At 37.0% G+C, this 24,777-nt stretch overlaps 1 protein-coding gene across 2 annotated transcripts in view; it reads right to left on the minus strand.

The window, feature by feature from the left end:
• The window catches only part of Rich (Guanine nucleotide exchange factor subunit Rich), a 579,939-nt gene that overhangs the window by 329,945 nt on the left and 225,217 nt on the right, over nucleotides 1-24,777 (minus strand). For both annotated transcript variants that reach the window (XM_090378010.1, XM_090378009.1), the window contains exons 14-15: nucleotides 22,091-22,201; nucleotides 2,013-2,102 (exon numbers count right to left, since the gene is read on the minus strand). In XM_090378010.1, the coding sequence (XP_090234136.1) occupies nucleotides 2,013-2,102; nucleotides 22,091-22,201 (201 nt within the window). The remainder of the gene's footprint in view (nucleotides 1-2,012; nucleotides 2,103-22,090; nucleotides 22,202-24,777) is intronic.

Consider the following 24,777-nt stretch of genomic DNA (forward strand, 5'->3'; position numbering starts at 1 on the left):
TTTTTAATCTACCATAATTAACATACAGCAGACTCTCAATTTACCAGGAACAGATTAACCGGGACACTTCAAGACTCCAAATAAAAAAAAATAAACAATCAGAAATCATAAAATTCAAGTAGGTATAAACAGATGTTTTGCTAGAGTAAATAAGTAACAAGAAGTGGCATTATAAGTCGTCATTCGGAGATTAATGTACCTATTATCAAAAAAAAAAAAAAGAGAGAGAGAGAGAGAACAAATGTTTAGTTTGTTTTAGTGCGTCGTGTCGATTGTTGTTTCTGTCGCACTGCAAAAAGACAACATTATTTGTGTCAGGGATGTTGAAATTTTTTTATAGTAAATATTTTTTTTTTTTTTTTTTGTTTAGAAATCAAGAAAATGATGGGTAAACACAAAAAAGTTGTGCTTTCAATTAAACAAAAACTTGAAATTATTCAAATGTTTGAAAACGGTGCGTCCATTAAATCTTTAATGAACCATTAAGTCCCCAACTTATGTAACTACAGACAAGTTAATATTTTTTTCACTCAATTTTTTTTTCCTTTTTAGGATTGTAAAATTTAAAACAGTAACAAAAAAAAAAAAAAGAAAGAAAGAAATCAATAGCGATCACGGCACGCACAAACTGCACAAGTGAGATACACAGTAACAAGCTTTAAAATAGGAATGAAGAGAAGATTCTTAAAATTTATTTATCTTTTTTTATATGACAAGATTTCGGTGAAGGGGGGACACATTTCACCATAATAATGTAAAAACCCACAGAATTCCAGCTATCGGTATTATTGTAAATGCAATAAGATCGAGTTTGCTACCTATTTAATAATTAGATTTCACGAACAAAAAAGCCCGATAAACCAGAAAGTGCAAATTGTTTTTGTTATTTTATGGTAGTGACCTCCAGAAATGTGAGCTAGCGTGGGGTGATAATAGTGTGGATTTTCGCCTTAACCCAATGCTACAAAATATATCAGTTTTTACAGTACAATAACATGCGTTTTTTTCTTCCTTTTATGTTTTCTTTTCTTATGTGCCACTCTGGCTGCTTCACCGCTGTCCCCAGATAAAGTTTTAATTGAACTAATTAAAAATATATAACTATTTTTCTTCATTCTTCTGGAGATATTATTTGGTTTTTGTAATTTTGGTATATCAGAGATATAGTAGAAATATTTTATTAGTCATTCCCAAGTTATGTAAAACTCGACTTACGTAAGAAGTCCTGGAACGTATTATGGGGGACTTTATTTTTGGATTAACTGGGAAATCGATTATCCATGATTTTTTTTTTTTTTTTTTTTTTTTTTTAACCATCTATCCCAGAAAATTAAGAGTCTACTGTAATTCCAAAATGAATATCGATATCTACCTCTACTAGCCACCAGCTTCTCTTTACAGATTTTTTATTGCAAATTGTTGTGCAGAAATAAAATAGAGTGAACACTGTCACTACTTAAATTGGTTTGACGCTCTTGTACTGCTAATTTGACTGCACTAAAATTTCTTTTAAAGCTTGCACTGCTGGCAGGTTATTTCCATAAAAGAGTACAAATTTTGATGAATTTTGGAGATTTTGGCGATGTGTGCCTTATTGGTCAATTAAAAGTGTCAACAGACAAATACACAAAAAAAAATATATGTAACAAATAACCCGAAAAAGTCTAAAATGTTTGAAATAACAATTCCTTATGATTATGTGTACCCAACCTGAGCCCGAACATCTTTCACGTTGCCAGGTCCAAGGTTTAGGTCAGGCCGAAGCCTAGGAGCCAGGCCCGTGCCTATCATACAGGTTTTCATTAACAGGATGGCCAGGTCCCTTGTCAAAAATAAGTAAGGACCTGCTGCTGATATTATGTTCCTTAAAATGCTTCTTGACTAAGACAGAAGTAGCCACCAAAGTTTTTAAATTTATAATTTAAAATTAAAAACGTTATATCAAAATGATGTATTTCAATAAAAATTGAATACCGCTTGTATTCTTAAAAACACTTCAAAGTATTTTATACCTCATCACGTGAGTCTCTAAGATTGTAGCATCCTAATACCATATGATCATCCCACCATAATAAGCCTCCCATGACAACAAATTCTTGTTCCTGAGAAAAAAAAAAAAAAAAAACATGCACATGAATATACAAAAAAGTTGGATGAAAATTCCAGGGTTAAATTTGTTAAAAATATCTAAACATTGAATAATAAAAATTTCATTTCATTTTATAACCTAGAATATGTAGAATTTTTTTTTCCAGTAGGCAATGTCTCAGTTGCAAATGTGCAGATTTATTTATTGTTTACAAAGTAATTTTATACTTATTATTTGTCATTTTTTAGAATGTTGCTTTTTGAACAAAAATTTTTTTTTATTTTAGTTGAAAAAATTAGCCCTCAGACTATAAAATGAGTGGTGAAGCATGCAGTGAGAAGGCTTTACAAAGGGATAGGTTATCTTAACGGTACCATGCATGTGATATCACTGAGGATTATGCAAGGTGTAGTAGACCTTGCATGTCAACAAAGGAACTGTGAGAAGTATTATTTGGACAATTTGTCACATGACAATTGAAGACTTGGCCTCTCAAGCTGAAATATTTGTTTGTTGGCAAGTCGCTGTACCCAATATTTTAAACAAGAAAAGATTGTGCAATTTCTTGAGTCCCGAGTTTTTAACTTTTTACACAAGTTTTTAAGTGGATAAAATGAAAACAAGGGTTGAATTTCAAAAGAAAAAATTCAGATTAATAAATCTAAAAGTGAAGTTTTGCTAGAATTATTTTTTTGACTATGAGGATATAACTCATTATGAATATACATGTCTCAAAAATACATGGCATAACTTTAGGAATGAGTTCCTCATATGTAGGCAATAAAAATATTTTATATCAACATAGTTCCGGAAATGCTTGGTTTCCGAGTTTTGAAGGTCTATCTATGACACTTAACTGTTCACATCACCTTATAGTAATTGTTCAAAATGTCCACCTTCTGCCTGAACACAGGCCTCACATTGACGTCTCATGGACTTGCGAAGATGATGCCAAATTCCTGGTATGTTTCATATTGTCTCACAACCTGCCACAATTCAATTGCGGAGAGTTTCCACATCAGCTATCTGAGTCGAATACACCAATGACTTTAAATGGCCCCACAAGAAGAAATCTAGTGGGTTTAAATCAGTGAGCGTGAAGGCCAGGCAGTTGGTCCACCTCTACCTATCCACCGACCAGGAAACCTTCGATTCAGGTAATTGCGGGCTAGGTGGCTGAAATGTGTGGGAGCACCATCGTGCATGAAGTGTGTTTGTTGACAAATGATCAGTGGCGTGGCGTCCAAGAAATCAGGCATGTTGTTTTCCAGAAAGTTTCTGTACGCCTGCCCTGTGAGTTTGTTTGGAAGTACATGGGGCCCAAATAACTTATCACCAATAACACCCGCCCAGATGTTGAGGCTGAACCGCTGTTGGTGATGTGATGGAAGAATTACAGGTGGGTTTTCCTCAGCCCATACATGCTGATTGTGAAAGTTTTGGATTCTGTCTTGTGTGAACTGTGCTTCATCCGTGAATATCACTAAGGCAAGAAAGTGAGGAGGTGTACCACACTGCTGCAAGAACCACTGGCAGAGCATTACTCGTGCAGGGTAATCTGCTGGTGACAAGGCCTGTACCCATTGCAGAGATGGTAAGGATACAGTTGGTGTTCTCACAACACTCTCCAAATAGTTGAACGTTGAACAGCCAGTTGCATTGCTATTCTGCGTGTGCTGATTCCAGGAGTGGCATGCACAACATCCAAAATATCCTCTACTTCAGGAGTCGTAGTTCTTGGTTGTCCTCTGTCGGCAGCACAAGGTGTAAAGGTCCCATGTTCACAAAGGCGGCGATGGATACCTTCAAACGTTTTCCTATCTGGACATCTTCATTCTGGGAACCTTTCATGGTACAAACGACGAGCCTCCAGAGCATTGCCGCGCGCCAAATCGTACATAAAGTGCATATCCGCTTGCTCCTGATTTGAGTACATGGTTGGAATGGAAAACCACCAGATTTTGTCAGTACCTTGTGATGAAGGAAATCACCTGCGGGAGATAAGACATTGCGGTTAATAACTTGGGAACCAAACATTTCCGTACCTATGTTGATATAAAATATTTTTATTGTCTACATATGAGGAACTCATTCCTGAAGTTATGCCGTGTATTTTTGAGACACCCTGTATACAAGGGGTCATACTGTTAATAAAACTTTGTAGAAATCAAATGCTTGAGATATGTAATCAAAAGGAAAAGATGTGATCTGTGAGGAAAGAAAAACTGGAAATTACTCTACCATGAAAATGTCCCTGCTCATTGTGTGACAATAACTTAACTTTTTTTTTTTTTTTTTTTTTTAATTACAATTTTTGGATACTTTTCAAAAAATTGCAACTGTCTAGCAATGCTCTCCTTATTCATCTGGCCATGCACTGAGTGACTTATTTTTTTCCAAATTCATTCAAGTGAAGATACAATGATTTTTTTGGCAAAAGTTGTGGCAGCTATGACAAACCAATCAAGGAACTTTCAAAACCAGACTTTGAAAAAGCTTCTTGTGATTATTTAACCAATAGAAAAAATAACGTATAAATAGCCAAATGGTACTGCATTATTATTTTTAAATATTATACTTATTTGAATAAAAATTCAGTCCTGGAACTTTTTGATTCTATCAACAAATATAAATGGAAAAAGAACCAAAAATGAAAAATAAAAACACATACTAGTGGCTTGTTGTAAGAAATCCTGCAGTATAAATAATATATAAGAAAATATGGAGAATTATATAAATATGTTATGTGTAAGGCCATATATGTATTAGAATGAAGAGTGTAAACTAAGAATGCCAATAGATGATGTATGAGCCCAGCTAAAGAAATAGGCTGGTTAATTAAACAGTGGGGAAATGGTAAGCATGAGGTAAAATTGGACATGTCGAATGGTGCTCTTGATAACAAGAGCACCATTCGACATATCCAAATACAAATTTGAGAAGCTGTTTCTGATTGCCAGTAACTGCAAGATCTGAAGACCATCTAATCCACATGTTGGACAAGTTTTGCAGCTACCGCAAATGCTAAGTTTTTAATTATATTTAGCTGTTTTATTGACTTAATTGTTACATTAAATTATTTTCTATAAGTAGCTTATAGAAGCTAGTCAAGGTTTATTTTGAATTTAGATAGTGCAATTTTGAAAATAATTAATACCTAGTGGCTGTCAATTTACCGTTCGTAACTTGCCGCCATTGTTTCACAATACAACGTATACTCCGAACAAGGTAGAATAAGGTTTAACATAAAACAAGATAGCGAGTATAGTGTTATCAATTAATCAGTAAAATTTACTAATCTCATTAAATTTCATTGTCAATTAAATTGTACTTTTTAACTAAATAAATATAATGACCTAGTTTTTACAAACGTAACATTATAAATTAATACATATAACTTGACAGGAGATAAGAAAGTCATATAATGTAACTCTGAGATAATATTCAATACTGAAATACATATATATAGCGTTATAACTGCATTGGGATATAAGTTTAGGGTTATATTTTGTATTGGAATTTTATTTGAAATTGAATAAAAATCATGACGCAGACCAGAGCAGCAAAGCAAAAGGCTCAAACTAATGGGAGTGCTATGACACAGGGGAGAACTGAGGGGTCCGTTGTGCTCTGAATCACAGCCTGTTGAAATGCACTGCTTGTTTGATGTTTGTAGAGCAATCAGGAATGGGACATGATATTGCCAAGGGGAACGTCTTTGTGTGTGTGTGTGTGTGTGTGTGTGTGTGTGTGTGTGTGTGTGTGTGTGTGTGTGTGTGTGTGTGTGTGTGTGTGTGTGTGTGTGTGTGTGCATTGTAAGGAGTATGAGGAAATTGGGTGCCAACTCAGCGTTATGGCCTATATGAGGGCTTGAAGGACAGGGTGGATGTCCTCAAAGGATTTAAATTGAGGGCCCCATCAAGCTCTCAGCTGCCCACATCAATGCAAGAGCTTGCACTTGAACATCTTGCAACACAGCGGCAACCCCCAAGTCAGAATGTGCTGGTCCCAAAGGAACTAGTTATTGTCGGTGACTCTATTGTCAGGGAAATGGGGGAACATATTGTCTGAAAAGGATAGGTGGAACAGGACCAAGGTATGTCAGCTAGGGGCAAGGGTTGATGACGTAGAGCAGATATCTTTTAAGGGCACAAAAGGTAATATTTTTGTAGACGTTGGCACTAATGATATTAAGAGTACGAGACCGGCAGATTTACTTAACAAGTACAGGTCAATGTTGAAAAAAAACAAAACCGTGAGTTAGGATTGAATTTGAAAGTGTTTGCAATTCTGCTCGGACACGATAGGAGGGAGTATATAATGAGAGCCTTGTCGATCAACTCAGCCCTGAAGAGATTGTGAAGGCTCAAGGGGTAGAATTTTTCTCAGTCTGGTCTGTGCTTGTTAAACGAACAGACTGCTTCTACAGGGAGGGGATACACTTAAATAGAAAGGGTGCAAGAATATTTGCTGATGCTATCGAGGAAGAGCTAAATGGACCAGAAAACACCTAGCTTTGGGGGGGGGGCACGGACTAATAGATTAACAGTAGCCGCTGGTAGAGGTGAAAGTGATTCTTGCACTGCTTCTATTGAAATGAGCAGCTTCTATTCAAATGAGATATAAGGAATGCAGAACTGGAATTTGGGGAGTACAATGTGCACAGGAAGGATAGACAGGATAGGAAGGCAAGAGGGGTTATGCTACTGGCTAAGAAACACAAAATCCAAGGAAGTACAGCCAGTCAACATGGTTGGACCGTGCAGTATCGAGCGAGTCAGTTTGGTGTGACATAAGCACTGGGAAAGCAAAATTGAGAAATTTTGCTTTCCTAGTGATTGGATACTATGATGTGGTCACAAAGGAACTGAATGTCAAAAATAATTTTGATAGCATATGCTTGGATTTCAGGAAAGTTTTTCATACTGTTGCACATGGAAGACTGCTGTACAAATTGGAGCAATGTGGCATTGGAGGCAAATTGCTGCTATGGATAAAGGGATGGTTGAGTGGGAGAAGATAGAGTGGTAATCAATGGACACTGCTCTTCGTGGACTAATGTTATTAGCGGAGTCGCCCAGGGTTCAGTGTGTTGGGTCGATTGTTGTTCCTGTATTTATTAATGATATTGATGATAGTATATCAGGCTTAATGTCCAAGTTTGCAGAGGATACGATGGTCTGCAGGGTTGTTAATGACACTAATGACAAGACGCTGCTGCAACAGGATCTAGAAAAGTTGAGCAGATGGGAACTGAAGTTTAACATTGACAAATGTAAAGTACTGCATATGGGAAGCAGTAACCCCAGAGAAACATATCAACTGTGTGTTACTACACTGACAGTGGTAGAGAGTGAAAAGGGCCTGGGGGTAATTGTGCAGGCAGATATGAAGTTTTCTGAGCAGTGCAAGAATAGCTCATGTTGTCTTGTCAATGATATATAGGAATTTTTCTAGCAGGGATAAGGAGGTGATTATTCCCTTGTATAAGGTCAGGCCACACCTTGAGTACTGTATACAGGTCTGGAGGCCTCATTTTAGGAAAGATGTAGAGCTTTTGGAAAGAGTACAGAGAAGGGCAACAAAATTACTGAATGGAACAAAGGGTTGCTCTTATGAAGAAAGGCTTAAGTTTTGCAAATTACTGTGTCTGGAGACTAGGCACCTGCAAGGTGATCTGATTGAGGTGTATAAAGCCTTGAATAGTTTGAGCATGTTCAATGCTGATGGGATTCTTCCTCTTGCTGAGATTCAGCACCTGAGGGGGCATAAATTCAAATTGAGGAAAGATCATTGTAGGATAGATGTGCAGAAGTTTGCCTTTAGCCAGCGGGTAGTTAATTGCTGGAATAAACTTCCATCTGTCGTTGTAGAAGTTGATAGTTTAAATAGATTCAAGGTAGAACTAGACAAACATTTGGAGCGAATGGATGGATGAAATGAGAAGGGTGTGTGGTTTTTTTTTTTTTTTTTTTTTTTGGCTGTGCTATATAAGCTTGCTTTCTTGCATTATGTGTCTTTGCTAATGCTAATATCGAGACCAAAAGGCATAAATCGAAGAATATATTCTGTGTTGTTCTCTTTATGCCTCAGAGCAGTGATTCTCTAACTTACAATAATCGCATACCAATTTTGAGAGTTTAGCCTTTCTGGCATACCCCTTCTGAGAGTTTAGTCTTACGGGTGTATCCCTTCTCAGGCAAAGATAAATTGGGGGTAGTTTTCATAATACTATTTTATCTAGACTCGAGCAAATACAATAAAATATACGGTATTCATTTATTAGTACAGTAGACTCTCGATTTCCCAGGATAGAGGGTAAAAAAATTTCCAGATAATTGATTTGCTGTGTTAATCCAAATATACGGTAAGTCCCCGACATACGTAAGAGATACATTCCAGGACTTATTACGTAAGTCAAGTTTTAACTTGGAAATGACTAATAAAATATTTCTACTATATCCCTGATATGCCAAAATTACAAAAACCATATAATATCCTCAGAAGAATGAAGAAAAGTAGTTATATATTTTTAATTAGTTCAATTAAAAACTTTATCTGGGGACAGCGGTGAAGTAGCCAGAGTGGCACATAAGAAAAAAAAAAACATAAAAGGAAGAAAAAAATGCATGTTATTTTTGTACTGTAAAAACTGATAAGTATTTCATAGCGTTAGTTATTACAATTGACTTCACTGGTGCTGATCGCTTCACCGCTTCTCATATTCTATATTTCTCCCTTATTGTGTTCACCGTTGCCACTGACAAATTCGAATTCCGCATGATAGTTGTTGATGTTTGGCCATTTTCATACATCCTTATTATTTTAATTTTAGCCGACCGGGCTAGCCGGGTGGGTAAAGTGCCTGTCTGGCAATCCAAAGGTTGCAGGTTCGAATCTCGCCTCAGGCTTGGATATTACGATGGTACCGTACTCTCTGGTTGGACCTCATGGCCACGATAAAGAAGGAAGCAGGAAAAACTTTTTCCTTCGTGTATTGCTCACATCACACGATAAAAAAAAAATTTTTTTTTTTAAATTATTTTCTGATCCAAGTCGACCGCTTTCCATATCTTGATAGATTTACTAGTACTGCTGTCACTTATTCGCTTAGTCGGCACTGATAACAGTTAAAATTAAATTTTCTGGAAAGAACTTCACAGGGTTAAGGCAAAAACTCACTATCACCCTACGCAAACTCGCATTTTACTAAAGCACATTTCCGGAGATCACTGCCATAAAACAATAGAAACAATTTGCACTTTCCAGGTTATTGGGCTTTTCTGTTAATGCAATTCATTATAAACGGGTAGTAAACTCGATCTTATTGCATTTGCGATAATAACAATAACTGGAATTCTGTGGGTTTTTTCGTTATTATAGTGAAATGTGTGTCTCCTTCACTGAAATCTTCAGTCATATAAAAAAATATATAAATAACGTAACATAAGTGCGAACCTATGCAAGTTGGCGATAGATGAAAAACAAAAAAAATTTACCACGCACTACTCACGTGTCCGATATGATGCTTCCCTTTGTTTTTTTTCAATGATGCATATGGTTTGGTCACCAGTATTATAATGGCTCTTCAGAGATTTAACAGATGTACCATTTACAAACTTTTGAATAATTTGAAGTTTTCGTTCAATTGAAAGCACAACTCTTGCTTGCGAAAGAAATCGCGAAAATGATGGGCAAATGCCCATCATTTTCGCGATTTCTAAACAAAAAAAAAAAAAAAAAAAAAAAGTTACTATAAAAAAAAAAAAAAATTCTGACATCCCTCATATAAATAACGAAACAAAATTTGCCCTTTTGCAGTGTGACGGAACACAAAAATCGATGATGCACTAAAACAAACTGAACGTTTGGTCTCTCTCTCTCTCTGTGTTTTTTTTTTTTTTTTGAGCGGGGGGGGGGGGGGTTGCAAGGTAATAGGTACACTCCTTATAATTCCACTTCTTCTCACTTATTTATGACTTGCAAAACATCTGTGTATACCTTTATATTTATTACTTCAATTTTATATAAGATTTCGGGGTGATTTTTTTTTTTTTTTTTTTTTAAATTTGGACTGTCCTGGTTAATCCGATCCCGGTAAATAAATCGAGAGTCTGCTGTATATAACAAATCATACATATATACTATATATAAAAATAATAATTTAAAAAAATGGAAGTAATAATAAAAACCAACAAACATTCTGACAGGATAATGTAGGTACATATATGGTGGACCCTTACAAGATTGAAATTAAAGTATGTATGTTAGCTAGTGAAAGCACATTTTTAACACTTACTATTTTGGTACTGAAATTTGTATTAAAATGTATAAATTTAAATGAAGTTTAAATTGTTATGTACCAAGCACCTTTTTCAATGCTTACATGACAAAGCATGCTTTTTTGAAACGACTACTTGTAAACAAACGGCACAATTAACAAGTGATTACTGGTAAAACATTGATTGGGTCACCAAACACACACACACACACACACACACACACACACACACACACACACACACACACACACACACACACACACACACACACACACACACACACACACACACACACACACACACAGAGCTAATATGCATATACTGGATCACATAAGAGTCCAATTAGTCCAATAAAACTAAATGAAAGAAAAAAGAAAACCCGAAAAATAACAACGGATTATATAGTCATCATCTTTTATGATTCAATAAATATTGAATTGTTTTCTGCAGTTAAAAAAACTATGATAAATTAAAATAAAAAATTCGGCTGCACACCCATTAAAACCCTAACAATGCACCCCGAAGGTGGCTGTACCACACTTTGGGAAACTTATTGGTGGAGTCCCTCAGGGTTCAGTGTTGGGTCCATTATTGTTTTCTGTATTTATAAATGATATTGATGATGGTATATCGAGCTTAATATCCAAGTTTGCAGACGATACAAAGGTTAGCAGGGTTGTCAAGGGCACTACTGACACTATGCTACTGCAACAGGATCTGGAAAGGTTGAGCAGATAGGCTGAGAGGTGGCAAATGAAGTTTAACATTGACAAATGTAAAGTACTACATATGGGAAACAGCAACCCCAGAGCAACGTATCAACTCTGTGGTACTACACTGACAGTGGTAGAGAATGAAAGGGACCTGGGGGTGGTTGTGCAGGCAGATATGAAGTTCTCTGAGCAGTGCAGACGGGCTGCAAGAGTAGCTCATGGTGTATTGTCAATGATATATAGGAATTTTTCTAGCAGGGATAAGGTGATTATTCCCTTGTATAAGGCAATGGTCAGGCCACACCTAGAGTACTGTATACAGGTCTGGAGGACTCATTTCAAGAAGGATGTAGAGATGCTGCAACGAGTACAGAGAAGGGCAACAAGATTAGTGAATGGAATAAAGGGGTGCTCTTACGAAGAAAGGCTTAAGTTTTGCAAATTACAGTGTCTGGAGACTAGGCACCAGTGAGGTGATCTGATAGAGGTGTATAAAGCCTTGAATGGTTTGAGCATGCTCAATGGTGATGGGATTCTTCCTCTTGCTCAGAATAATCACCTGAGAGGGCATAAATTCAAATTGAGGAAAGACAGATGTAGGATAGATGTGAGGAAATTTGCCTTTAGCCAGCGGGTGGTTGGTTGATGGAACAGACTTCCATCCCTTGTCGTGGAAGTTGATAGCCTAAATAAGTTTAAGGCTCAGCTGGACAGGTATTTCGAATGAACGGAGGGGTGAAGTGGAAGTGGTTATTTTTTATTTATTTTTTTTTTTTGGCCGATGCTGCATAAGCTTGCTTTCTTGCATCAAATGCCTCTACTAATGCTAATGCTAACGCTATCTTACAACAATCTGAGGACAATTGGAGTACTATTATTATCTTATTTCTTTCCTTCAACCTCACCTACTTTAGGCTCAGTTTATTTGAATACCCTCTTCAAATCCACCCCTTCCCTTGCTATATGCATATGATTTGTATATAATTGTATTGTCTGCTATCTGTTAGAATAGATATTTTGCCAGTAAGCAACCAAATTGTTGATAAATTATTACCTTTCTTCATTATATGACATTTAGGTCTATTTTGAGGTCCTGCGATTACTGGCAAGTGGCAATCTGAAACAGATAGCTTCTGCTAATTATTATTTGGATGTACTGAATGGCGCTAGCTCTTAATAACATACCATACAGGTTTTATTAATTTAATTCAGTTTTAGCTCCTGGCACTTTTGCCATTTCCCTATTGTTTAATTAACCAGCCTATTTCTTTAGCTAGGCTCAAACGTCTACTGGCATTCTTCGTTTACACTCTTTGCTCTCATACCTACATAGCCTTACACATACCTTATTTATCTAATTCTCCATATATTTTCCTATATCACAGTTGTTGTTTGTTATTTTGGTTTTAAGGAGCATTAGCAACTAAGGCCATATTGCTCCGGAGATATGCGGTGGTCATTCCCTGACCTTTCTGCATCCTCCGTATTTGGTGGGCACGGGCTCGAATCCCGGTCTAAGGCCATATTGCTCCGGAGATATGCGGCGGTCATTCCCTGACCTTTCTGCATCCTCCGTATTTGGTGGGCACGGGCTCGAATCCCGGTCTAATCAAGAAGCGTGTGCTACGCACTGTTGCTCCTGCCCACCTGGCTATAGAGGTGCCATATTACAGCCTGATGTAACATTTAATCATTGGCTTAATGGCATTAATCAGTTCTGTTAAATCTACTTTACATAGCTTTATCCTGTATTACATAACTTTACATACCTACACTTCATATCTTAAAATAGTCTTGTTCAACTTTTGTTTTGTTATATATATATATATATATATATATATATATATACATACATACATACATACATACACACACACAGAGTGTTTCAAAAATGATGGTTAATAATTTAAAGGTGAAAAGTACAAAGTAAAATAAGCAAAATAGTCCCAGTGACCATTGGGCTGCAAATAAACCATTTTCAAGATAATGCACATTTTCTGTTAAGATCCTATGGGAGCACTAGTTTAGAAAAAAGCTATAAATCCTTTGCTAATGATGGTTTTATTAAACATAAGATAATACATTTTTAATTTTTGGTTTCAACACCACAGGATTTTACAGATGTTACATGTTACAAGATATTCTTTCTAACACCCTTTCTTCAACATCAGGTGTTATACTTCTGGGCCTACCTGCTCATACTCCATGTGTGAAGCATCCATGTTCTCTAAGGCATTGATGTACCCTGATGAATGTGTGCCTGTTGGTCTGCCCTCGGCAGAGAAATGTTTCAATGTTTCTTGGTACAAACACGGAGCCTCGAGTGCACTGCCATCGGCTTTACCATACATGAAGTGCATGTCCGCATACTCTTCATTGCTGCAACCTCTTTCCACATTGACCATCCTTGGACAAGTACTAGTATGCCTGCTATGTCTTAGAGCATTGAGAAAGGGGAAAGGGAGAGAATCAGCATAACCTAACCTAAACAAACAAGTCAGTGGTGGATCCCAACTAGAAATGTGCAATATGTGTGTGTGGTATGGTTGTTTATTGGCGCATTAGCTGCTATGGCTATAGTGCGCCTATTCGTAGTTATATCAGAAAATAATAAAGAACGTAACAATTCAAATTCATTTCAGTTCTGAGAGCTATTCATAAAAGATTATACACTCTAATTTGTTTCAGAAAGCAGAAAAGTTCCTTAATATTTGCCTCCTCTTGCCTCCTCTCCTATGATATGATGTAGTGTCAGCGGTTCTTGAAGATTAGCCAGATTTTGAAGTGTTGAAGTACGATGTGGTTGATAGTGTGGACAGTCAATCAAAATATGTTTGACTGTTAGATGTTCAGAGCAGTGTGAACACTGTGGAGGATCATTGCCGGTAAGTAAATGGAGGTGAGTCAGATGGGTATGCCCTATTCTTATCCGTGCGAGTACCACTTCTTCTCGCCGAACTGTCTGAGTGCATGAGTGCCATAATTTTGGGTCCTGTTTCAATTGAAAAAGTTTGTTATTTGTTTCTTTATGCCATAGCGCTGTCCACTGTGCATGGTATGCTGTTTGAATTATGATATTATAATCAGATGCTGGAATGAAGGCAGAGGTTAAGTCTAAGGTTGATGGATTTTTAGCAGATATATCAGCTAGTTCATTTCCTTTTATGCCTGAATGTGCCGGAATCCAGCAAAACTTCACTAGTTGTTGACGGTTGTCAATTTGCAATAGTAAACTCCTGATTTTAATTAAAATATGGTGATTCTGTTGAGAGGGATTCTGCATTGCTCTAATTGAGCTGAGAGAGTCAGTGTAAACTATATATTTTTCAGATGGATGTAGAGTCAAATTTTCTAGGGCTAATTGTATTGCATACAGTTCTGCTGAAAAGTTGGTATACTCAGGTGGAAGAGAAGCTGATATGATAGCAGAGGGAAACACTGCTGCTGTGCCAACAGTTGAAAGAGATTTGGAACCATCCGTATATACCGGCAAGAAGTCAGCACAGCTTTGAAGATGGCTAGCATGGAGTTGTTGCACATTCAGTGTCGGTAGGCGATTCTTTCCCCATTGTAGAAAATAAGTATCACAAGTTAGTTGAGGAAACGATGTCCACGGAGGATGACAGTAATTCTCTATCTGTTGCCTATTGTGGAGAGGAACATTCCAGTTCTGTGATATTTCAAGAAGCCGTAGGCCAGCTGATCGGATTTTACCTGGTTTATTTCTATAGAGATTAATTAGTGGTTGATTAAAAAGGTAGGGCTGAATAGGATGCAAAGAGCAAGTCTGTATTTTGGCTGCATATTTAAGTAACAGCATTTTTCTGCGGAGATGCAGAGGGGGCTCATGAGCTTCAATGTATAGACTATGAGTTGGAGATGTCCTATACGCACCAATTGCAATCCGCAGTGCATTATGTTGAATAGGATCTAGCCAGCGTAGTACACTCTTTCGGGCAGAATCATAAACTGGAGCACCATAATCTAAACGGGATCTGATCAATGCTCTATATAAGAGCAGCAAAGTTGTACGGTCTGCTCCCCAAGAATGGGCAGATAAAGCTCTTAGCATGTTGATCTTTTTGAGACAGGTAGTACGTAACAATTTAACATGCTCAAAGAAATTCAGCTTACTGTCCAGGATTAGTCCCAAGAATCTGATATTGCTGGCAATCGGAATGGTGGTATTTGATATCCGAAGTTCAGGATCCGTATGCAGTTTGCGTTGATTGCAAAAGTGGATCGCAACTGTTTTTTGTTGGGAAAGACGATATCCATTGCACTCAGCCCACTTTTGTACTTTATTGAGAGATATCTGCAATTGCCTTTCAATAGATCTCATATTCTGTGAATGGCAAGAAAGAGAGAGATCGTCAGCGTAAAGGTACGCCTTTACAGTATTTGGAAGTTCTTTTGTGATAGAATCAATTCTGAGGGCAAAGAGGGTCGCACTCAAAACTGACCCTTGTGGTACTCCTTCTTCTTGCAAGAATGTAGTAGAAAGGGAATTTTGATATCGCACCTGGAAAGATCTGCTCTTGAGGAAGTTCTTAATAAATATAGGCAGGTTGCCACGGAGACCATGGTTATGGAGGTCACGGAGAATTCCATAACGCCAGGTGGTATCGAATGCCTTCTCTATATCTATGGAGACCATAACTAGGTGTTCGTTTTTAACAAAGGCATTGTGAATTTCGGATTCAGCCTTGATCATCAGATCAAAGGAGGACCTGTTTTGGCGAAAGCCATGCTGACTATTACTTAGTAGATGTTCGCTTTCAATGATCCAAGCGAGTCGACTGTGGATCATTTTTTCAAGAATTTTACCGAGGCAACTGGACAGAGATATTGGTCTGTAACTATTAGGATTGGAGGGGTCTTTTCCAGGTTTCAAGAAGGCCAAAACTGTAGCATGGTGCCAAGAAGTGGGATAAACATTTCCCAGGAAGATTCGGTTAAAAAAGGCTAGCAGCATTTGTAAGTTTTCCTCATCAAGGTGCTGTAACATAACATAATATATCCCATCTGGCCCAGCGGCACTGTTGCGCGTTGTTCTGATGGCTTGCATAAGTTCACATTTTTGGAGTGGCTGGTTATATGGAAGTAGCAGTGAAGTTCGAAAGTTGATGTGTCTCTGTTCTGCGGTGTTCTTAGTTTTCTGAAATTCCGGAGAGTAGGTGGAAGCAGCTGAGACGTCAGCAAAAGTTTTGCCTAAGGCATTTGCTATATCCAGAGGAGCAGAAACGTTTAGACCATTGCAGGAGAGAATTGGAGAAGGTACAGTTGGAAACTTCCCGGAAAGCTGCCTAATTTTCTTCCATATTAATCGTGGGTTCGTGTTTCTATTGATAGTGGATGCAAACCGAGTCCAAGAATCTTTCTTGGCTTGTCTTTGAATGAGACGAGCTTTTGCCTTTAGTTTCTTGTATTGAATAAGATTAACTGTAGTTGGAGTTCGCCGAAATAAATTCCATGCTTTATTTTGTTCTTTCTTCGCTTTTGTGCATTCCTCATTCCACCAACAGTTGAAATGGCGTCGAGTCTTTGAATTTGATATTGGAATTGAGCTTTTAGCTGCAAATAAAAGGCAGGAAGTGATATAGTCGGTAACTTCATCTATGGGATGTAGTTGTATAATTTTTTTATCCAATGTGATTGCTGATTGAAATTTGTCCCAATTAGCTTTAGAAAATTTCCATTTCCTGCAGGGTTCGTCTAATGGTGGTTGTGTAGTCATCAGATTACAAACAATTGGAAAATGGTCGCTGCCCATGGGATTATCCAGAGCGGACCATTGCATGACTGAAAACAGTATTGGGGAGCAAATCGACAGGTCAATAGCAGAAGTCTGTCCATTAGGTAACTGTATATGGGTGTGCGAACCACTGTTAAGAAGAGTGAGGTTTTCTTTTCCAGTAAAGTTTCGATCAGTCGGCCGCGTCGGTCTAATTTAGTTGATCCCCATAAAGGGTGGTGGCCATTGAAATCCCCTAGCAGGCAGATAGGGGAGGGGAGCTGTAATAAAAGTTCTTTAAGATCATTATAAGAGTAAGTATGATTTGGTGGGAGATAAACTGAGACTAGAGTTAAAGCAGTCTGACTAATCAGACGCACAGCGACAGCTTCGATTTGGGTTTGGAGAGTGATTTGCCTAGCTGGAATCCTTGTGTTAATTAAGATAGCTACACCACCTCGAGCAGAATTGGATGTATTCCGATCTAGTCGATAGATTGAGTAGTTTTTTATGGAAATGGAAATTTGAGGAGTTAAATAGGTTTCTTGCAGGCAGAAACCAACTGGAGAGTAGCGGTTAATTAAGTAATGAATGTCGTCAATGTTGCCACGAAAGCCTCTGCAATTCCATTGCAAGATGTTAGGCATTACTTGAATTTAGAAGAAGAAGCTGTACCTGACGTGGATGTCTTATGGCGTTCTGGCTTTGGTTTGTCTCTTTTTGGAAATGTAGGGCGACCTGTGTCCATATCTTCTTCTTCTGCAAATATTTCCAGAACCGGATCTTCCTGTTTGGGAGAATACTCTGAATGCATCGATGTGTCCTGAATAACATTTTTTGTAGATGAATTAAGATTATTTGAAGTAGTAGCAATCACTGGTGGAGGAGGAGATTTTGCTGGAATTTTAAGAGGCGTATTACTGGCTTGGTCTGAGTGCTTCAGGGTATTGGACTCTTGCTGAGAGAGGACAGCTCGAGCCCAGTCGGAGATTGATATGTTATGTGGAATGGTAACATCAGTTTGCGTGGCTATTGTCTGATATTTTTTGGCGATACTGGCATAGGTACGGTTATGTATAATGGGTGCAACTAATTTTCTTGCTTCCTGATAACTAACTTTATTTTCGACTTTATATTGCATAATTTTTTTCTCTGTTTTCCATCTCTCACATGTCTTAGAGTAGGCCGGATGGTTGCCTTTGCAGTTGGGACAGATCATTTCTTTCACTGAACAATCACTTTGAATGTGATCAGAGGATCCACAGTTGGGACAAACTGGGTTGCTTCTGCATGTCGTTTGAGAGTGGCCATACTTTTGGCATTTAAAACATCTCAACGGATTTGGTATAAAAGGACGAGTGCGGCAAAGAAGATATCCTGCTTTTATTGATGAGGGCAGATTTGGACTGTTAAAGGTGAGAATTATATTTCTGGTAGGTATCAGTATATTGTCTCTTTTGACCATAATTCTCTTTACAGCGATGACATTTTGTTCCTTAAGTTCTTCTTTAATTTCTTCCTCCGTCACATTCATCAGGTCCCAACTAGATATTACACCCTTTGATGTATTTAGGGTTGCATGTGGAGTTACGTTAACTGGAATACCAGCAAAAGTTGTCATTTTTAGTAGTTTTTCAGAATGCCTGTGGTTTAGAGTTTCAACAAGTAAGTCCCCTGATTGCAGTCTCTTAACCGTCTTGGGAGACCCTGCAATACTTTCCAGATGTTTTTGGATTAGAAAAGGGGATAGCTTACTGAGAGGCTGTTCTGATAGTGAGTGCATTATTAAAAATGCTGGTAAGTCTGTCACCGAGGGATTTGTTTTCAACCTCTTTGCTTGTGACGAGTCATGTTTATTTTCGGTATCTGGTCGACAGCTTGTCGACTCTATAGTTGGAAACATATTTTTTTCCATGTTGGCTCCTCTTAGCCCCTGGCAGATGGACTTTTCTGCCAAGGTTACCGGCCCCGCCACGGGGAGGCAGGAGCAGTGCCTGGTGTGACCAAGCGAAGTTAGTAGTGATTAGTCTATTAAATATGAAAAAAGAAAGGTTACTTTCCTTTCTTGCTCTCGATCAGTACTTTTGAAAAAAAGAGCTGCTATTAAATAAAAGGATTTATTAAGGAGAAGAACGTAAAATAGAACTAGAATTCACCTTTTGAGAATCGCAGTGAAAGCACAGAGAAATCGCTTAGTCACAATCGCTTGGCACCCGGGGCCAAATGTGCAATATCTCGAAAATGATTCACTTAAGGACCCATGTTTACTTGGCTCTTTTTGCATATTGTAGTTTGTACAGTTCACCTTAAAATTACTGACCATCACTTTTGAAACACCCTGTATATATATATATATATATACAAGGGGTGACCAGTTAATTCACGGACTGTGCAAGGTTTTATGTGTACCATGTGAACTATCTATAACTGTTGCTAGAGGCACTCTCCCTGATCACTACTGGGCAAACTCCGTGTGCACATGCCAGTACTTGTCGAGCTAGTGTTGTGTGAAGAGAGTTTCTTTAGCTGCGTATCACTGACGATTGCATTGAAGCAAGTAGCATGTCAGACAAACAGACTGAACAGTGATATGTGATTCATTAATGTGTCAAAACGGGGCTTAAATGCATCGGAAATAGTAAAGAGATGAATGAAGTGTACGGTATTGAGTGTCTTGGTAGAACGGCCATATTTAAATGGCACAAGCGATTCAGTGAAGGTCATGAGTCTGTTGCAGATGACCCAAGACCTGGTCAGCCTTCCTTCTCAACAACTCCTGATCAAATTGCAAAAGACCAGGAAATCTTGGATGAAGACAGATGAATTAAACTTTGTGAATTAGCTGTTAGAAGGTCTATTTCATATGGTAGTGCTCAGAAAATTGTGAAAGATCACCTGAAAATGTCATGAATCTGTGCCCGCTGGATTCCACACAATTTGACTCCAGAACAAAAACAGCAAAGAGTAGACTTGTGCAAAGAAATGCTTGATTATTTTGAAACTCAAGGTCAAAACTTTTTAAATTGAATAGTGACTTGTAATGAAATTTGGATTTTTCACTATGATCCAGAGAAAAAAAACAGTTAAGTGAAAGCATTCTGATTCACCAAGACCTAAGAAATTTCGAGCTTCTCGTTCAGCTGAAAAACAAATGGTTCTTGTGTTTTCTGAGATAAAAGGCATTCTCATTACATATTTTGTACCTTGTGGAACAACTATGAATAAAGAAGCATATTCTGGGGTTCTCAGAGTCAATCTTCGCCAAGCCATTTGTGAAAAACGTCAAGAACTTTCCAGTGTGAAGTGGTTTCTCTACCAAGACAATATTAGCCAAGCCCACATGGCTAATATTGTGCAGCCAGTGATTACTGCCATAGGTGCTGAGGACTGCCACATAAACCTTATTCACCAGACTTAGCCCTGTATGATTTCTTCCTGTTTCCACATGTGAAGAAAGCTCTAAAAGGCAAGCATTTTGCATCTGACAACAATTCTCACAGAGCCACAATAGAAGCACTTGTGCAGTCTTTTAAAAAATGGCTTGCAAGTATTTAATGCGTGGGTGGCAAAAGGTGTAAAGTTCAAAGGAGAGTATTTTGAGAAGGAGAAATCGCCAGAAGATTCAGATGATGACACCAGTCTGCAAATTAAATGATCACCCCTCATATATATATATAAAAGATTGGTTTGGGTTTTTTTTGTTTTTTTTAGGAGCATTAGCAACTAAGGCCATATTGTCATACTAATATATGTAGGTAAATACAATTTTTATGGGTCTTGGGATCTTTCAAGTATTAAAGTTACTTTACGGTCTCCAAAAGATTTGATATCTCACAACCCTACCTTTGAATATCCATCTCTGGATTTATACTACATTTCATCACCACTGGATTTATTTACTCCTTGGATTGTATAGCTACCATTTGTCTTCAGTCAACTGAGTATTAACTTGTATCATTTGCACTAGATCTCATCAAACCACCTTTTGATGTACACTACTCTCTTTCAGGTAGCTCAGGAATGCACTACCTGAAACCATTCATCGTGTCCCAAGACAACCGTTTCAAAGAGATGGTATCACCCTTATCTCTATTAATGGTATTACTGGCTGCCCCAATGCGTAAGCTCTCAAGCCATTTAGGGTTCCAGAACCCCTGTGCATGATCTGTGATGACAGTATCGTCCGAGGATGCTGTCATCACAGATCATGAGAGCTTACACATTGGGGCAGCCAGTAATACCATTAATAGAGATAAGGGTGTACGTTTACACCCTCTCTTTGAAACGGTTGTCTTGGGACACAATGAACGGTTTCGGGTAGCGTGCTCCCGAGCCATTTCCGGTTCTGGTGCACAAATGGGAAATACCAATCACATTCCTGGGGAACCATGTGACGAATGCCGTGGACCTGCTTTTTAAGGATGTGGCATGCAGCAAAATGTAAGCTGTTGAGAAAGGAGACTGCCGTCTCCGAAAGCTACAGTTGTTACAGTGTATTTTAATTTTTAACATTCTTTAATATCTGTTTTCAGTCATATTTGAATTGTTTTTATTTAAATATTTTAAATATTTTAAACTAGTTTTAATCATTTTATTGTAAATACAGTGTTTTTAGTTACAGTATTAAAATATTTTCAAGTACTGGTTGGTGTGAAGTTGGTTTTCAGATACAGATCACTTTTATATTTGAGATAGAGACCACAGAACACAACAAATATAAAGCTATACATGCAGATATATTAATAACTATTTTCTTAATAGTACTCATACTTAAAATAGGAAGCATATGTTAGAGTTTTATGGGCATACCTGTATCTCCCATCTCCCATTACTCTTAATGGGATTGCTGCCTACCCCAAGGGGAAAAAAAAAAAAAGCTGTTTTTATTATCAACTCCTGCAAACCGATTTTCAAACATTAAGGGGAACAACAGGTTAGGAAACACTGCAGTGATGCACATACATTTGAGCAGACTGGTTCAAGCGTACATGACTGCTAAATACGAAATAATAATTGTATCCGATGCCAAAATAATTAATTGTAAACCCCTCTAACCTAGTTTTGGTCATACCAGACAAAGCATAAACAAAACCACTTTAATAAATACAGATGAATAACTTTTTAGATATACACTTAGAACTATTTATATGTGATATAAAGTGCAAATATGTTTAAACACAATAATAGCAGTAGAGAATATATTTATTCTTTTGCACAATATATTATCATCAAATTATTAAAATAATTTGTCATTTTCAATTAAATAACAAACCTGAGTTTCATTTCCAAATAATTTCCATTTCCTTTGAAACAAGGAATAATGGGCTAGTCCATTTTGCCCAGCAATTGCTATATGTCGGCCTCCAGGATCAATAGCTGTATACTAAAAAAACAACAATCAGATGATAATATTCATAAAATCTGAATTTTTGTTCAAAATTATAAAGAAACAATATATTTTTTTATTCCTCATTCTAGAAAAAATCTTAATATTCTTTTGATAATATATTTTTATCACGTAATCTTAAAATTTAATATAAAAACCATATAAAAGAACAAACCCATGAAGTTCATGATCTAAAAATTAATAACTACAGTTGCACCTCTAACAAACTTCCATATAGCGAAATTTTCTAATGTAGCGATCTTTTTGATTTCCCCCTGGTCATTACATTGAAAATAGTTTCCATATAACAAAGAAAATTTCCATATAACGAACTAATTTCGAAAGACCTGGGTACGCACTGTTCGCACCTCTGGCCTTTAGGCAATAGAGCTGATGCTGTAGAAAGCACGAATTAAGAGCTAAAAAAAAGGACTTAAGTATTAATCCCATTAGCTTTTAATAGCTAAAGGCTTTAATTACACGAATTAAGAGCTAAAACATTTTAACAGTGGGTCAGCAATGGCTAAAAAGAAGTAAAACCTATACAACTACAGTAATATGCCAAGAAGTCCTGCTGGTCAGCTGTGCACAGCCATTAGCAAAGATTAAGGCAAATTCCCGATGTAGGCATTGGCTCTGATCAACCTATTTCCTACCATAAGATCCCATTAGAGAATTAGGACAGTAATTTTCCTTTATCTCGAAATTCATCTGCTGTTTCGGAGAAATGAGTCATCCACACTTTCACTAAATTTCACCTGTCTCTGTTTACATGGTAGCTACAAGTGGTCCCTAATTTAAGCTTAGTTTTAACTGCTGTGCAAGTAATCTTACAGTGTCTAAGAGGAAATCCTTGAGTATAGTGTGAAAAGGTGGAAGTGCTTAATAGTGTAGATCGCGGTATTAAAAAAAAGAAAAAGAAATCGCTTTAAAATTTGATGTACCTGCCAGTAGTGTCAACCATTCTGAAAATTTCTGTTTCGATTCTCAAACTGTTTGAGGAAACTGGACCCAGTCGGAAGTGTGCAAAATTATGCCTTTAGGAAGATGTAAATGACGCAGTTTTTAAGTGGATGAAGTTGACTCGAGACCAAAACATGTTGATATCAGGGCTATTAATAAAGAAAAGGCAATGGAGTATGCATCTCTTCTGGGGCACAAAACATTCCAAGCCAGTTCTGGTTGGCTGGACAAATTTAAAGAGCATCGTGACTTACTCAAAAAAGTTACTTCTAAGGATAGTGGAGTTGCAATCGAAGAAGAATATACTTATTGGAAAGAAACAGTTTTGAAAAAAATTATGGAGGACTATGACTACAAAAACATACTCAATGTTGATGAAAACATGTCTATTTTTTAAATGTTTGCTGAACAAGACACTAACTTTTAGGTGGTCATGATGCTCTTTTTTAGGAGAGAATTACACTCTTGGTTGCAAATATGGCTAGTAATGAAAAATTGAAGCTTTTGGTAATAGGCAAAAGTAAATAACCCCAATGTTTCAAAGGAGTATAGTCATTAGAGTTGGACTACAACTACAATAAAAACCTTGAATGACAAGCAAAATTTTTGAGCAGTAAATTTTAAATTTCAACAGAAAGATGAAAGAAAGAAAAAAAAAGAGTTGATTGTCAACAACTGCCCTGCCCACTTTCACTTGGTAATTTTGAAACTTAAGTGTGAAGTTTGTTTTCTTCCTTCTGAATAATTCGTCTTAACTGCAGCCAATGGACCGAGGCATTACAAAAATTTGAAAATGCGCTACATGCAAAAAATTGTGGATGTGCATATCAAAGTTGGTGAAAGTGTGGAGTCAAGATGTGACGCAAATGATTAAGAATTGTTTCACAAAAGCAGGTTTGCTAAAATGCTAATTAACAGAGACGAGAGGAATGAACTACTAGAAGACATTGAGCAATCTTGGAAAGAGTTCAAAGCGAGGTTTGATCAGCGAAGAAATTGTTCTTGAGAATTTTTAGGAGTTGATAACGATGTCATAGTAGCTGAATATCCAAATGATTCTAACATTTTGGAGCGTATTTAAAGAAAACAAATGCGAACATTTTTATGAATGGTGTACAGTAGAATCCAGTGTACAACAAAATATAACCAAATATTTTATGACATAATTCTTAAAAGTACTAATAAATTGTGGGCATCATGTAAATAGACATTTCTTAATATGTACGTATTAATAAATTATTTTAAAATATCAGAAAATTTATTCATTCCCACTTCTTTTCCATCTGTTACTATATTTCTGAATTTACAGTACTTTTTCATTGTTGAAAATGTCATATTTCTTTATAATGAAATTTCTGTATAACAAATTTTTTTCAAAGGAATAATCGATTTTGTTATATAGAGATCCGACTGTACATAAAAAGGAAAGAAATGTTAAACAAATATCAGGAAGATGGAAAATAAGTTTTGGTGTTTAGCTAAAAATCTCAGAAATGGGGAAGAAAAATTATAACTAAAGTAATTTAAAATGATAAAGGTGAATAAAAAATTTTAAGAGATAAAAAAGGGATATTTTAAATATATAGAGTAGATCCTTTGATGATTTTCTA

This window comes from Mastigoproctus giganteus, chromosome 7 (assembly GCF_048544385.1).
Source record: "Mastigoproctus giganteus isolate SK-2022 chromosome 7, ASM4854438v1, whole genome shotgun sequence".
In the NCBI taxonomy this organism is placed as follows: Eukaryota; Metazoa; Arthropoda; class Arachnida; order Uropygi; family Thelyphonidae; genus Mastigoproctus; species Mastigoproctus giganteus.